The sequence below is a fragment of the Bos indicus x Bos taurus genome, chromosome 13 (assembly GCF_003369695.1).
Source record: "Bos indicus x Bos taurus breed Angus x Brahman F1 hybrid chromosome 13, Bos_hybrid_MaternalHap_v2.0, whole genome shotgun sequence".
NCBI lineage: Eukaryota > Metazoa > Chordata > Mammalia > Artiodactyla > Bovidae > Bos > Bos indicus x Bos taurus.
Window position 1 is genome coordinate 50,896,685 of NC_040088.1, and position 15,578 is coordinate 50,912,262.

Sequence of the window (15,578 nt, forward strand, 5' to 3'; positions counted from 1 at the left end):
TCCGCTTACCTTTCAAGGCAAAGATGAATAAAAGGGCTACCTGCACATCCTTCATCCGGTAACTCCCGAGATGGATAGTCTGCTCACAAGCAAGTGGGAAAGAGCTTGGGGTTTCAACCTAGGAACTCAGGTCTCGCGTGAGGTTCGCAGGGTGTTAATCATCTTAAATGGGCAACAGAGTCTTGCGCCTGCTCTTTTTCAACAACGCCAGGTGCACCTGATATCAACAAAGCCCGTGAAGCTTGGGGCGGGGGCGGGGCGTTTGACCCGCAGTATTAGTATTGCCTGCAGACTGTTCAAAGTCAAGCCCCACTCAGACTTACAGCAGCAGAAATTCTAGGGATGAAGTTCAGCTCTCTACATTGGAACAAATCCTCCATTAGTCCTAACGTCTGCTGAATTTTCGAGAATTACTGCACTATATCGTGATGCCTTAATTGAAGTTCTAAAGACAACTGAAGAACTGCCTGCCCCGCCCCCCTCCATTTTGAAATCAAAGAAAGGTGTCTGAAGATTGTGTTTGTGTGTACGTAGGAGAGGTGTCGGAGAAGGCGGTGGCACCCCACCCCAGTACTCTTGCCTGGACAATCCCATGGATGGAGGAGCCTGGTGGGCTGCAGTCCATGACGTCGCTAAGAGTCGGACACGACTGAGCGACTTCATTTTCACTTTTCACTTTCATGCATTGGAGAAGGAAATGGCAACCCACTCCAGTGTTCTCGCCTGGAGAATCCCAGGGACGGGGGAGCCTGGTGGGCTGCCGTCTATGGGGTCGCACAGAGTCGGACACGACTGAAGCGACTTAGCAACAGCAGCAGCAGCAGCAGGAAAGGTGTATGTGACTGAGTGACACGATTCATTTTGGCAGTAAAATGGGCTTTTCCCCCCTTGTCAAGATATCTCATTTTAAAAAAAAGTGAAGCATCTATTTTCTAAGAAAAATGACTAAAGCCAGAGTTATTTTCTAGTTTAATAATTTTGCTAGAGGGCTTCCCTGGTGGCTCAGTTTGCTAGGCTATCAGTAATGCTGCTTGTATATTTCATGATGTACCTACTGAAATAATGTTCTATATTTCCTCAGAAAGAATAGAACATGTTTTGCATGTCAGTACTATTATTCTCATAAATATACTCTGTTAAATCCATGAGAGTTTACACAGTAATCTCCAGCCTTACTCAAGTTTTGTTCTGTTAAACAGTTTTGAACTTCATCTGTTTTTTCCAGTTTTCTTTACCTGGACCAGATTTCCTTTGGTGATTACAGAGAAGAGTGTTGACACAATAGCCTTTAAACTTCCAGGCTTTGGGACTTCCCTGGTGGTCCAGTAGCTAACACACTGTACTCCCAATGCAGGGGGCCTGGGTTCAATCCCTGGTCAGGCTGGATCTTACATATTGCAACTGGTGCAGTCAAATAAATAAATGAATAAAAGAATAAACTTCCCAAGTTTGCTTATTTATGAGCATTTCTGAGTCAGTGGGTCATGCTCTTAAGTGAACTATATATATATATATATATTTTTTTTTTTTTAGTGTTGATATAGAATCTGACATCCAGTAACAAAAGGTAATACAAACCATCACATTAAAACTGGACTTTATTACATTTTTTTGGAACTTAGTTTGCTTATGGTTTGTAATTTCACATACACACAAAAATATATTATTTATATCAAAGAAGTTGAAACACATTGTATCCCAACAGACATCTGTCCATTTCAAATACTACAAACAAACATCTTTTACTAGGGAAACAATTCTTTTTGAAAGTTTACTAGAATTAATTTACAGCTTACCAATTACTAAAAAGGTGTGAGTTCCATCATGGTGTTGGAAACTTAAAACGAAAATTCAATTTATACACTACAGAAACAAAATTACATTATTAAATTAATAAGTTAATAAAGACACACATTTCACCTATGATAAAAATATTTAATTTATAAATCATTATAGAATATAATAAAAGAAATGAAGTGAGGCCAGAAAATTGATTTTTGAAGGATTTTGAGACTATAAACTTATATTTTAATATTTTGTTCATATATAGCCAAGAGGAAGAGAGAAAGCCAACCTAGGGTCAGTCCAAAGTTTTGCAGGAGAAACATCAACCAGGGTCGCTGTGTTTGAACATGAGTCATTTCAGGAAGCTAAAAAAAGAATAAAAAACCAGAATAAGATCCAGATATATTCACTGCTGGGAAAAGTTTGGTGGGAAAACATGAGAGACTCTGTTATTCAGAACTTAATAACCTTTCCAATTCCCCAAACGGTTACAAAATGTTTAATACCCACTCTCACCAAAATTCTAAAACATCAGATAAATTGAACCATTACAATGTAGTGACAAGGATCCTAGCAATGCTAGAAATCTTAAAATGACAGTTATCAACTGAAAGCAAATCTAATTCCAATTTTTATTTTTGGAAAATATTTAAATGTGAAATATATAATAGATGAAAGGAATTCTTTTTGATGGTCCTATTGGGTTTATGAAATTGCTAAATGCACTGGCTATTACAAAGCATATATTTGTTTCTTTTCAAAATGATGACTGAGATCTTCCTGACCTTTGGAACAATAAAGGCATCATTTCCTAAGGCTAGGTTTTATTCTCAGAGAGAGAAATAGCAACAGATTTATGTTTGTGAAATGCTGTAACGCCATTTAGAGGGAAACATTCACTCAACATCTGTGAGTCATTCCTCAATCTGTTCATCTCACGTTCTTTTGATTCCTCACCCTGAGAAGGTCAGAGTCACTGTCTCTCTTTCATGACAATCATTTCCATTGGAGCATAGCCTCAGGTCAACAGAGATTGGACACTGAACTCAACCCTGGCACTACAGACACTCAGCGCTGGATAATTCTCTGTTGTGGAGGTTCTCCTGTGTGTTGTAGGATGTTTAGCAGTGTCCCTGGTTTCTATCCACTAGATGTCAGTTGTCCCTCTGCCCCTAGTCATGACAGCCAAGAATGTCTCCAGACCTTGTCAAATGTCCCCTTGGGGGTTCTTTCCTCTGGTTGAGAACTACTGGATTCGTACCTAGCAAAAGAAAGGTCAAACATATAAAATATGCAAGGGCTTTAAATTTATAGCAATGGAAAACAGATTGATGTCTTTTTTTCATGCCTGTATGGGAGCATCCTGGATGTTCTGTTTCAGTGTGTTTGAGATGGATATTTCTGTGTTCAAACTGGCAAAATAGATGGAAGGAGGAGTAAAATTATTGCATCCTGCTATCTCACACCCCAACATAGAGCCATGGAATAAAAGACAAAGTGGGATCCAAACTGCTATCCTGAATGGACGGATGGATGAATGGACAGATGGATGGATGGATAGCCTTAAATTATGTAATATACATATGTGTCACATTCCTTTTCAGGTTCTTTTCCCTTAAAGTTTACTACAAAATATTAAGTAGGGTTCTGTGTGTATATCTTAATCCCAACCTCCTAATTTATCCTTCCCCCACACCCTTTGCCCTTCGGTAACTGTAAGTTTGTTTTCTATGTCTGTGAGTCTAGTCTCTTTCTGTTTTGTAAATAAATTCATTTGTATCATTTTCTCTAGATTTCACATATAAGCAATATAGGCTTATCCATATAGCAACATAAGCTATTTGTCTTTCTCTGTCTGACTGATTTCACTTATTATGGTAGTCTCTAGGTCCATCCATGTTGCTGCAAATGGCACTCCTTGCTTTTTTAATTAAAACAATTTGCTCTGTGATAACTTGCCATCCATTCAGGGGTATGTACATTTATAAACCGTACTGAAGGCAAATGTTGCAATATCCAGTAACAGATCTTTAATGACACCAATAAGAAGCCATTTTTCAGAATAAAGATGGAAATAGACAAAGAAGTGTGAACTTAGGATGGCCCAGGAGTGTGAACCTTAGGTGTAGAAGAAGGAAAGACACCATCTTAGTTTCAGAGGATGTTCCATAAACCATCCTTTATGTCAAGTCCTCCCTCATATAAAATTACTGCATGGGACATGATATTAGTATTTATCCACTTGCCTTCCTGATGTGCTTTAACATTCTCCATGAGCATTCACTTTTAAGCTTCAACTTGACTAGGGATACAATTATGTGGATGGAATCAAGTGTAAAACATTTATTTACTATCACTTGCTAAAATGTTCAGAAATCCTAATTAGCAGTTGACCATCATAACTACATCTCAGTTAATTAAGAGAACTTGTAGGGACCGTTATCTGTAGTCCAGTTACAGTCAATATGTGGGCTTCGTGCATATCAGGGAATTTTTTTCCTATGCCTGATTGAAATTTTTAAAAAGAACTTCACAGTGGTATGTTAAAGAGTTGCATCTTAAAGATTATTTTCCAGAAAATTACAACTACTTGACTGTCGTGTCTTGACATTCACTGATTAGACTCGGGGAACTTGCCAAGCATGGAGGTTAAAAACGAAGTTACTTTCTGCTTCAGGATTTCCAAATATCTGGCAAAAGTCTGAAGAACATTTCTCCTAGTACTATCTCTAGAAGGCAAGGCTGTTTTGCTATCATTTCTCTTTTTTTCTACTTTTTACTTCAATGTTAACACATTCTATTCATCATTTCACCCCTCTAGTCTTAGGGTATGAATCAAGATCTGTAAAATTGTTCAATAACAGTTTAACTGCCCTGGAGGAAAAGGGGACTTTTCTTTTTTGAAAGCCAGGGAAAATGGTGGCATTTAAACTCTTCTTGGGTGTTTTTTAAAAAGAAAAAGCACAATATGTACTCTCAAAAATGAATTCCTATGGACTTTTATTTCCCTTCAAATTTGCTGACTGAAATGATTAAAAATATGGCTAGATTCAGAGCAAGTGAAATGCTGCAATCAGATGTGGTTTGAGCTTCAACATTTTATGCTTGTATCTTTTGGAAAGACTTTCTGTAGAACTTGCTAGTATTTTGGTATGTACCCAAGAGATATTACGGTTCATATGTCATCCATAATAATCCAAAACAGTGCCAAGTACTGTCTCAAAAGCAAGCTTAACTAGGCTTTCTTACCAAACCATGTGGACATGGGAAGTGCAGACAGGCCAATCAAATTATGATCAAAGCTTCCATGTCAGGGTGAGAATCTCTTTAAAGTTTTAAAATTTGAAATTTTCATTGTTTGTCTGTTTCTATAGACTTACAAAGTTAGTCTGTTACAGCTTTTTTCCAGTGCATACTGTCTGCCTTATAAACAGAAGCAGTAACATGCTATCTTTTATGACAAAGGCCGTGTGATACCTATGTATTCTACTACATATTTTTATCACATGCAGTGACTAATTGGACTTTTTAGTGTTGGCATTTTTTTTTCTAGCTACTTAGAAATGTATTGGGCCATAACAGAGGTGAATTTCAGATAGAAAGCTGGTCTTTGCAGGTGTTTGTATATCCTGTACAATAATGAGATGATCTGGCTTCTTGTCCTGGTTCTGACGTCACGTCTAAGTGCCTTTGGATAAGTCATCATCCTTCCTGAGCCAGTGTTTCCTCATAACTGAAAGGCGTTAATCATTTTACCTCTTGCGGGATTTTGAGGAGTCAATAGGAGAGAAGGAAAGATATAAGTAAAGGTGTGATTAAAAAAAGGATGTAAATCAAAGTAGATGTTACATAAGACCTTCCTTTAGAGCATCCTGAGAGACCTTGAGGAAAAACAAGCTGCTAGAAAGTACTGCTGAATCGATGGGAAGTTATCACAGAGCCAATTATTTTAATTTTTTAAAAGAAAGGAATGCCATTTGCAGCAACATGGATGGACTTAGAAATTATCACATGAAGTGAAGTAATCCAGAGAAACAATCTAAAATAAATGGTGTAAATGAACTTATTTACAAAACAGAAATAGACTCAGATGTAGAAAACAAATGTATGATTACTAAAGGGGAAAGGAAGCATGGGGATAAATTAGGATTTGGGGATCAACATATACATACTACACATATAAAATATATAATCAACAAGGACCTACTGAATAGTACATGGAACTCTACTTAATATTTTGTAATAACCTGTAAGGAAAAAGATTCTGGAAAAATAAATATATGTAACATAATTTAAGGCTATCCATCCATCCAGGATAACAGTTTTGGATTCACCTTTGTCTTTTATTTTGCTGCTCTGTACTGGGATGTGAGATACCAGGTTGCAATAATCTTAATCCTCCTTCTATCTAGTTTGCTGGTTAAAACAAAGAAATATCCATTTCAAGCACATCCAAATAGAACGTCCAGGATGCTCCCATAGAGGCATGAAAAAATACATCAGCCTATTTTCTGTTGCCATAAATCTAAAGCCCTTGCATATGTTGTATGTTCGACCTTTCTCTTGCTGGATACAAGAATCCAGTAGTTCTCAACCAGAGGAGAGAACCCCCAAGGGGACATTTGACAAGGTCTGGAGACATTCTTGGCTGTCATGACTAGGGGCAGAGGGACAACTGACATCTAGTGGATAGAAACCAGGGACACTGCTAAACATCCTACAACACACAGGAGAACCCCCCAACAGAGAGTTATCCAGCGCCGAGTCTCAGTAGCGCCAAAGTTGCGTTCAATGTCCCATGTCGACTTGAGCCTGTGCTTCAGTAGAAATGACTGTAGTGAAAGAGAGACAGTGACTCTGACCTTCTCAGGGTGAGGGATTTGAAAGAATGTGAGACAAACTATGAAAATGAAAATACAACGTATCAAAACTAGTGGTATTCAGTGAACACAGTAAATAGAGGGTAATTGACAGGATCAAATGCATATATTGGGGGAAAATATATAAAAGCAATAATCTAAGCTCCCAATTCAGGAAACTAGAAGAAAACTAGCAAATTAAATCCCAAATACGGAAAAAAAAAAAAAAAGAAATAATAAAAACTAGAGCAGAAATCAGTATAATTGAAAATAGGAAATCAATAGAGAAAAATCAACAAAAACAAAAGTTGATTTTATGAAAAGAACAATAAATTAGACAAGTCTCTTCCAGGCTAACTAAGAAACAAAGACAGAAGACACAAATTACTAATATCAGAATTGAAAGAGGGATATCACTTAAAAAATCCATGGATAATAAAGGAATATTATGAATAACTTTATGCCCACAAATTTGATAACCTAGATGAAATGTATAAATTCCTTGAAAGATGCAATCTGCCAAAACTAACACAAGAAAAAAATAGACCACCTGAATAGGTCTATTTCTTTTATGAAAGAAATGGAATCAATAATTAATAATTTTCCAGAGCACCAGACCCAGATGTGTTCACTGGTCAATTCTATCAAACAATTAATGAAGAAATTATGTCAGTTTTCTATAGTCTCTTCTGAAAGAAAGAAGCTGAGTAAATAATTTCTAATTCATTCTAAGAGATCAGTATTGTCTTAATACCAAAAACCAGACATATATGATAAGAAAACTATAGGTCAATATTTCTCATGAACAGAGATATAAAGATCCTCAACAAAATATTAACAGATCAAATCTAACAATGTATAAGAAAAATTATATGCCACAAAAAAGTGGGATTTATCCTAGGCATCCAAGGCTGGTTTAACATTCAAAAAATCAATTAATGTAATCTATATTCCAATATCTGTCTAGTTAAAGCTGTGGTTTTTCCAGTAGTCATGTATGGATGTGAGAGTTGGATCATAAAGCTGAGCGCCAAAGAATTGATGCTTTTGAACGTGGTGTCGGAGAAGACTCTTGAGAGTCCCTTGGACTGCAAGGAGATCCAACCAGTCAATCCTAACAGAAATCAGTCCTAAATATTCATTGAAAGGACTGATGCTGAAGCTGAAATTCCAATAGTTTGGCCACCTGATGTGAAGAACTGCCTCATTTGAAAAGACTCTGATGCTGGGAAAGATTGAAGGTGGGAGGAGAAAGGGATGACCAAGGATGAAATGGTTGAATGGCATCACCAACTCAATAGACATGAGTTTGAGCAAGTTCTGGGATTTGGTGATGGACAGGGAAGCCTGTCGTCCTGTAGTCCATGGGATCTCAAAGAGTCAGATATGACTGAGGAACTGAACTGAACTGACATTTCAATATCAACAGGCTAAAGAAAAATCACATGATCATATCTATAGATGCATAAAAAGCATTGACAAAATCCAACACCTATTCATGATAAAATAAAAACTCCCAGCAAATTAGGAATAGAGAGGAGCTTCCTCAAATTCATAATTAGCATCTTAAAAAGCCTGCAGCTAACATCATACTCAGTGGTAAGAAACTGAAGGCTTTCCTGCTAAGATCAGACACAAAACAAGGATATCCCCTTCCACCTCTGTTTTTCAACATCATATTGAAGTCCTAGCAAATGCAGTAAGAGAAGAAAAGGAAATAAAAGTTACACAGATTGGGAAAAAAGAGATAAAACTCCGTTTATTTGTACTTGACACGATTGTCTATGTAGTAAAGCCAAAACAACAAAGCTCACAGAACTAATAAATGCTTATATCAAGGTTGCAGAATAGAAGGTTAATATACAAAAGTCAATTGCTTTTCTATTTACCAGGAATGAACAGGTGGATTTTGAATTAAAAACATCATTTATATTAGAACCCCAAAATGAAACACTTAGATATAACTCTAACATAATATATAAAACATCTATTTGAGGAAAACTATAAAACTCAAAGATGTCAAGGAAAAAGAATAAATAGAGAGATATTCCATGTTTATGGATAGGAAAATTCAATATTGTCAAGATGTCAGTTCTCCACAACTTGATCTATAGATTGAATGCAATTCCTATCAAAAAAACCCAGCAACTTATTTTGTGGATATTGACAATCTGATCCTAAAGCTTATATGGAGAGGCAGATGACACAGAATGTCCAACACAATCCTGAAGGAGAATAATAGAGTTGGAGAATTTGATACTACCCAGCTTCAAGACTTACAATAAAGCTATAGTAATTAAGACACTGTGGTATTGGCAAAAGAAAAGATAAACAGATCAGTGGAACAGAGTAGAGCTCCCAGAAATAGACCCACATAAATACAGTCAACTGATCTCTGACAGATGAGCAAAAGTAATAAAGCAAAGATAGTCTTCCCAATAAATGGTGTTGGAACTATTGGACATGCACAAGCAAAAATAAAAAAGAATCTATACACAAAATTTTCATAAAAATTAAGATGAATCACAGATTTCAATGAAAAACATGAAATTATAAAACTATACAGGGAAAACCCAGATGACCTTGGGTATGGTGATGCCTTTTTAGATCCACATCAAAGACATGAAAGAACTGATTGACAAGCTGAACGTCATTAAAATGAAAAACTTCTGAGTTCCCTGGTGCTCAAATGGTTAGGATTCCAGGCTTTCACTGCCTTGGCCCAGGGTCAATCCCTGGTTGGGAACTGATATCCTGCAAGCCACATAGTGTGGCCAAAAAGAAAAAATTAAAACTTCTGGTCTGCAAAAGATAACATCAAGAGAATGAAAATATAAGCCAGAGACTGGGAAAAAATATTTGCAAAAGACTCAACTAATAAAAGACTGTTTAAAATATGCAAAGAACTCTTAGAACTTAATTCAATGCAAAGAAAACAAACAACCCAATATTTTAAATGAGTAAAAGAACTGAAAAGACGGCAAATAAGCACATGAAAAGATGTTCAACATCATATGGTTTTAGGGAATCTCAGATTACACTGGCAGTGAGACACGTGAGATACGTGAGATACCACTACCTACCTACTAGAATGGCCAAAATCCAAAACACTGACAACAGCAAATATTGGCAAGGATCTGGAGCAACAGGAACTCTCATTCATTGCTGGTGGGAATGCAAAATGACCCCACCACTTTGGAAAACATTTGGCAGATGTTTTGCAAAACTAAACATACTCTAGAAATTGCGCTCCTTGGTTCAGTTCAGTTCAGTTCAGTCGCTCAGTCGTGTCAGACTCTTTGTGACCCCATGAATCACAGCACGCCAGGCCTCCCTGTCCATCACCAACTCCCGGAGTTCACTCAGACTCACATCCATCGAGTCAGTGATGCCATCCAGCCATCTCATCCTCTGTCGTCCCCTTTTCCTCCTGCCCCCAATCCCTCCCAGCATCAGAGTCTTTTACCAAGGCACTCCTTGGTATTCACCCCAAAACACTGGAAAATTATATTGACAGAAAAACTTGCACATGGAAGTTTACAGTGGCTTTACTCATAATTTCCAAAACTTGGAAGTAACCAAGGTGTCCTTTACTAGGTAAATGGATAGATAAACTATGGTACATCCATACAACTGAATATTTATTTAATGCTAAAAATCTGAGCTATCAAGACGTGGGGAAAATGCAAATGCCTATTACTAAGTGAAAGAAGCTAGTCTGAAAAGGCACCATAGTATAATAATTTCAACTATATGACATTCTGGAAAAGTCATACTATGAAAACAATAAAAAGATTAGTCATTGCCAGGAATCACCGAGGATACACACCAAGGATTTTTAGGGCATCAAAACTATTCTGTATGATACTACAGTGAAGGAATATATGTCATCTGTCAGAATCCATAGAATGTACAACAGCAAACATTGTAAACCCTCATGTAAATAGGGACTTTGGGTGATAATGATTTATCAGTGTAGTTTCATCAGTTGTCACAAACATAACTGGTATGTGACGTTCATAGTAGGGGAAGGTACATATGTGTGGGGGTCAGATGTCATGTGGGAATTTTCTTTATTTTCTACTCAATTTTGCTAAGAACTTGTAACTGCTCTAAAGCAATGTTTTTTAATTAAAAAAAAAGCATTTCCTAGGATTCCTAAAAATCAAAATCCAAAATCCATTTTAATTAAAAACATTATATTTTAAGCACTCCATATGGATATATATGTGACATATGGATATAGCCATATATAGTGACATATGGATATAGCCACCATTGTAGAAAATGCAGACAAAAATTTTTTTATTATCTATGCCTGGTATAAATGAAACACTCATACCTTGGCCTATAGGCTTATTGGGAGAAAAATCACAATGATTATGGATCTTTTGGTATTGATTATGAATCTAATGATATTTCTCCTGTTCCACCTAAACATTCCTGTTTTCTACAAGTAGAAAGAGTAAAAACAAGGGGGGTAAGGAAAAAAATGAAGCATATTTTGAGTTGCTTGAAAAGCCTTTGACTGTGTGTACCACAACAAACTCTGGAAAATTCTGAAAGAGATGGGAATACCAGACCACCTGACCTGCCTCTTGAGAAATCTGTATGCAGGTCAGGAAGCAACAGTTAGAACTGGACATGGAACAACAGACTGGTTCCAAATTGGGAAAGGAGTACATCAAGGCTGTATATTGTCACCCTGCTTATTTAACTTATATGCAGAGAACATCATGAGAAACGCTGGACTGGAAGAAGCACAAGCTGGAATTGAGATTGCTGGGAGAAATATCAATAACCTCAGATATGCAGATGATACCACCCTTATAGCAGAAAGCAAAGAAGAACTAAAGAGCCTCTTGATGAAAGTGAAAGAGGAGACTGAAAAAGTTGGCTTAAAGCTCAACCTTCAGATAATGAAGATCATGGCATCCGGTCCCATCACTTCATGGCAAATAGATGGGGAAACAATGGAAACAGTGAACGACTTTATTTTTGGGGGCTCCAAAATCACTGCAGATGGTGACTGCAGCCATGAAATTAAAAGACACTTGCTCCTTGGGAGAAAAGTTATGACCAACTTAGAAATCATATTAAAAAGCAGAGACATTACTTTGCAAACAAAGGTCCATCTAGTCAAAGCTATGGTTTTTCCAGTAGTTGTGTATGAGTGTGAGAGTTGGACTATAAAGAAAGCTGAATGCTGAAGAATTAATGCTTTTGAACTCTGGTGTTGGAGAAGACTCTTGAGAGTCCCTTGGACTTCAACGAGATCAAACCAGTCCATCCTAAAGGAAATCGATCCTGAATATTCATTGGAAGGACTGATGCTGAAGCTGAAACTCCAATACTTTGGCCACCTGATGTGAAAAACTGACTCATTTGAAAAGACCCTGATGCTGGGAAAGACTGAAGGCAGGAGGACAAGGGGATGACAGAGGATGAGATGGATGGATGGCATCACTGACTCAATGGACATGAGTTTGAATAAACTCCGGGAGTTGACGATGGATAGGGAGGCCTGGCGTGCTGCATGGGGTCGCAAAGAGTCAGACACGACTGAGTGACTGAACTGAATTGATTTTGAGTTACTGAATTGTTTGGTGGCTAAGGACAAAGTAGATAGTGCCATATAGAAGTGTTTCATTTATATTCATGACAGGAAGATTTTTTCCCAAGTCTTTTCCATATTCTTATAACACTGAAACACCTAGATTTTCTTTTTCTTTTTCCAAATGATCATCACTGCTATGAAGAGCCACTGGAGTACACAGATGTTGTTTCTATGTTCTGTCATATGTTGTCAAACACTTGAGAAAAAAATTAACTTTAGAATATTCACTCATCCACATATTTACAACGTTAACTTTCAGTTAGTTTTTCTCTTGACTTTTAAAGGGTCATTTGATGATTATTTATCAGTGACCTGTTGTCTAAGAAATAATTAACAAAGAGACATGTAGGAGTCCTGTTAAATAGGTAGGTAGATTTATTACAGTTAATGACACTCAAAAGTTCATCCAGTGTTTATAAAACCTAACCACTTAGTCTGTATAATTTTTTATGTCTCCAAGAAAATTTTCTGAACCTGTCATCCATGAGATCACAATTTGCTGAAAATCTGGTAAAGCAGAAAAACTGTTTGGCCTTCGCCACCCCAAGAAAGAGATGGACTGAATTTTATCTGTCTTTCTTCTCCCATGTGTTGGCTGGCCAACTTACTTGTGTTAATAAGTGTTCTACCACAGACACAATCACATAAACTTTTTGCTTTTCTTCCAGACTGTTGACAACATACATAGGCTGACTCTTTATAACAGTGATCATCTCATGCATTCAGTAAATTTAGATGAAATGTAAACGACCTACGTTATTCTTGATGAGTAAGCAAGATTGCATTGGACATTCACTATCACAAACTTTATAAAAACACCAGGGAAATTGCTCTAGTGAATTAAAAAAATCACCTGAGGATCAAATATATTATTCAGTTCTCAATAAGAATTTAGGAAAGCAAGCCAAGTATCCACTGATAGATAAATGGATAAACAAAATCTGATATACATATAATAGAATATTATTCAGCCTTAAAAAGGAAGGAAGCTCTGACAAACACTATGACATGAATGAGCCCTCAAGTTATTATGTGAAGTGAAACAAGCCAGTCACAAAAGGACAAATACTGCATGATTCTACAAATGTGGGAGAAGGCAATGGCAACCCACTCCAACACTCTTGTCTGGAAAATCCCATGGACAGAGGAGCCTGGTGGGCTGCAGTCCATGGGGTCACTACAAGTCGGACACGACTGAGCGACTTCACTTTCATGCATTGGAGAAGGAAATGGCAACCTGCTCCAGTGTTCTTGCCCGGAGAATCCCAGGGACGGGGGAGCCTGGTGGGCTGCTGTCTATGGGTTCGCACAGAGTCGGACACGACTGAAGTGACTTAACAGCAGCAGCAGCAGCTACAAATGTGAGGTACCTGTAATAGTTAAATTCATAGAGAAGAAAGTAGAATGGTGGTTACCAGGAGCTGAGGGTAGGTATATTATTGTTTAATGAGTACGCAGTTTCAGTTTGAAAAGATAAAAAATGTTCTGGAGATGGATGGTAGTTGTTGCACAACAATGAGTGTACTTAATGCTACTGAACTGTACACCTAGAAATGGTAAATTTTTTGTTATTAATAGTTTACCACAATAAACACACATGCACTCACTCACTCCAAGGTTTCAAAAACTTTGCTTTAATTCTTTAGCTCTTTGTTACAGAGTCACTAAGTCATGTCTGATTCTTTGTGACTCCATGAACTGCAGCACACCAGGCTTCCCTGTCCTTCACTATCTCCTTTATTCATTGTAATACTATCACAAGTAAGAAAATATACAATAGGAATAATTATCAAATACTAAAGATTCATTGCATTCACTTTGTATTGAGAAACATTAAATTGTGGGTTATGTTTAGATGATTCTAGGTACTGTGTTATACTGCAGTACTACAGCAGGGCTCAGTCCTGTTGACTCTTTGAGACTGCATGGACTCTAGCCCGCCAGACTCCTCTGTCCATGGTATTTCTCAGGCAAGAATATTGAAGTGGGTTGCCATTCCTTTCTCCAAGGGATCTTCCCAACTCAGAGATCAAACCCAGGTTTCCTTTGTCTCTTGCATTGCAGGCAGATTCTTTAGCCACTAAGCCATTAACCAACTTTCAATACTGGAGTGGATTGCCATTCCCTTCTCCAGAGAATCTTCCCAACCCAGGGATCAAACTCTGGTCTCCTGTATCGAAGGCAGATTCTTTACCATTTGAGCTACAGGGAAGTCCTGGCTCAGATGGTAAAGCGTCTGTCTACAATGTGGGAGACCTAGGTTCGATCCCTGGGTCGGGAAGATTCCCTGGAGAAGGAAATGGCAACCCACTCCAGTACTCTTGCCTAGAAAATCCCATGGACAGAGGAGCCTGGTGCACGGTCCTTTATCCACAGAGTTGCAAAGAGTTGGACACGTCTGAGCGACTTCACTTTCTTTCTTTCTTTTCTTTCTGTGTTTAGATCTCAACATCCTAGAGCATAAATATTATATTATAAATATTTTTGTTTCCTCAAAATTCATATGTTGAAAGCATACCCCTGAATGTGATGACATAAGGAGGGGGGGCCTTTAGGAGGTGATTAGGATTCGATGAGACCATGAGGACAGAGCCCACGGGAATAGAATTAGTACCTATAACACAAATCACTATGTTGGCCCAACAATATCCTGAAATTGGGAGATGTGTTCCCACTGACACAAGTACTATTTTGAATTTTTGTTGATGTTGTTCAGCTGCCAACTCATGTCCGACTCTCTGCAACCCCATGGACTATAGTACATCAGACTCTTCTGTCCTCCACTAGCTCCCGGAGTTTGCTCAAATTCATGTCCATTGAGTTGGTGATGCTAACTAACTATCTCATCCTCTGCCACTACCTTCTCCTTTTACCTTCCATCTTCCCCAGCATCAGTGTCTTTTCCAACCAGTTAGTGCTTCACATAAGGTGGTCAAAGTACTGGATTTTCAGCTTTAGCAACAGTCCTTCCAATGAATATTCAGGGTTGATTTCCTTTAAGACTGGTTTCCTTTAAGATTGGTTTGATCTCCTTGAAATCTAAGGGACTCTCAAGATTCTTCTCCATCACCACAATTTGAAAGCATCAATTCTTCGGTGCTCTTCATTATGGTTTAACTCTCATATCCACACCTGACTACTGGAAAAATTATAGCTTTGACCATACGGACCTTTGTCAGCAAAGTGATGTCTCTGCTTTTTAATACACTGTCTAGTTTTGTCACAGATATCCTTTCAGTTCAGTTCAGTCACTCAGTCATGTCCAACTCTTTGTGACCCCATGGACTGCAGCACAGGAGGCCTCCCTGTCCATCGCC

General features: G+C 37.8%; 1 protein-coding gene and 1 long non-coding RNA gene across 8 annotated transcripts in view; both read right to left on the reverse strand.

Annotated features, from left to right (window-relative positions):
* LOC113903529 overlaps positions 1-296 on the reverse strand; it is a 46,001-nt gene extending 45,705 nt beyond the window's left edge. Inside the window, exon 1 of the long non-coding RNA XR_003514168.1 lies at positions 10-296. This is a non-coding gene — a long non-coding RNA (uncharacterized LOC113903529). The remainder of the gene's footprint in view (positions 1-9) is intronic.
* A 1,284-nt stretch (positions 297-1,580) lies between these two features.
* Positions 1,581-15,578, reverse strand: part of SLC39A12 (solute carrier family 39 member 12) — an 84,337-nt gene continuing 70,339 nt past the window's right edge. For 5 of the 7 annotated variants that reach the window (XM_027559826.1, XM_027559827.1, XM_027559832.1 and 2 more), the window contains one exon: positions 1,992-2,150. In XM_027559826.1, the coding sequence (XP_027415627.1) occupies positions 2,022-2,150 (129 nt within the window). In that variant the 3' untranslated portion in view covers positions 1,992-2,021. Of the gene's footprint in view, positions 2,151-2,988; positions 3,047-15,578 lie in introns of all 7 variants that reach the window. The other 2 variants (XM_027559830.1, XM_027559829.1) reach the window with 2 other exon arrangements.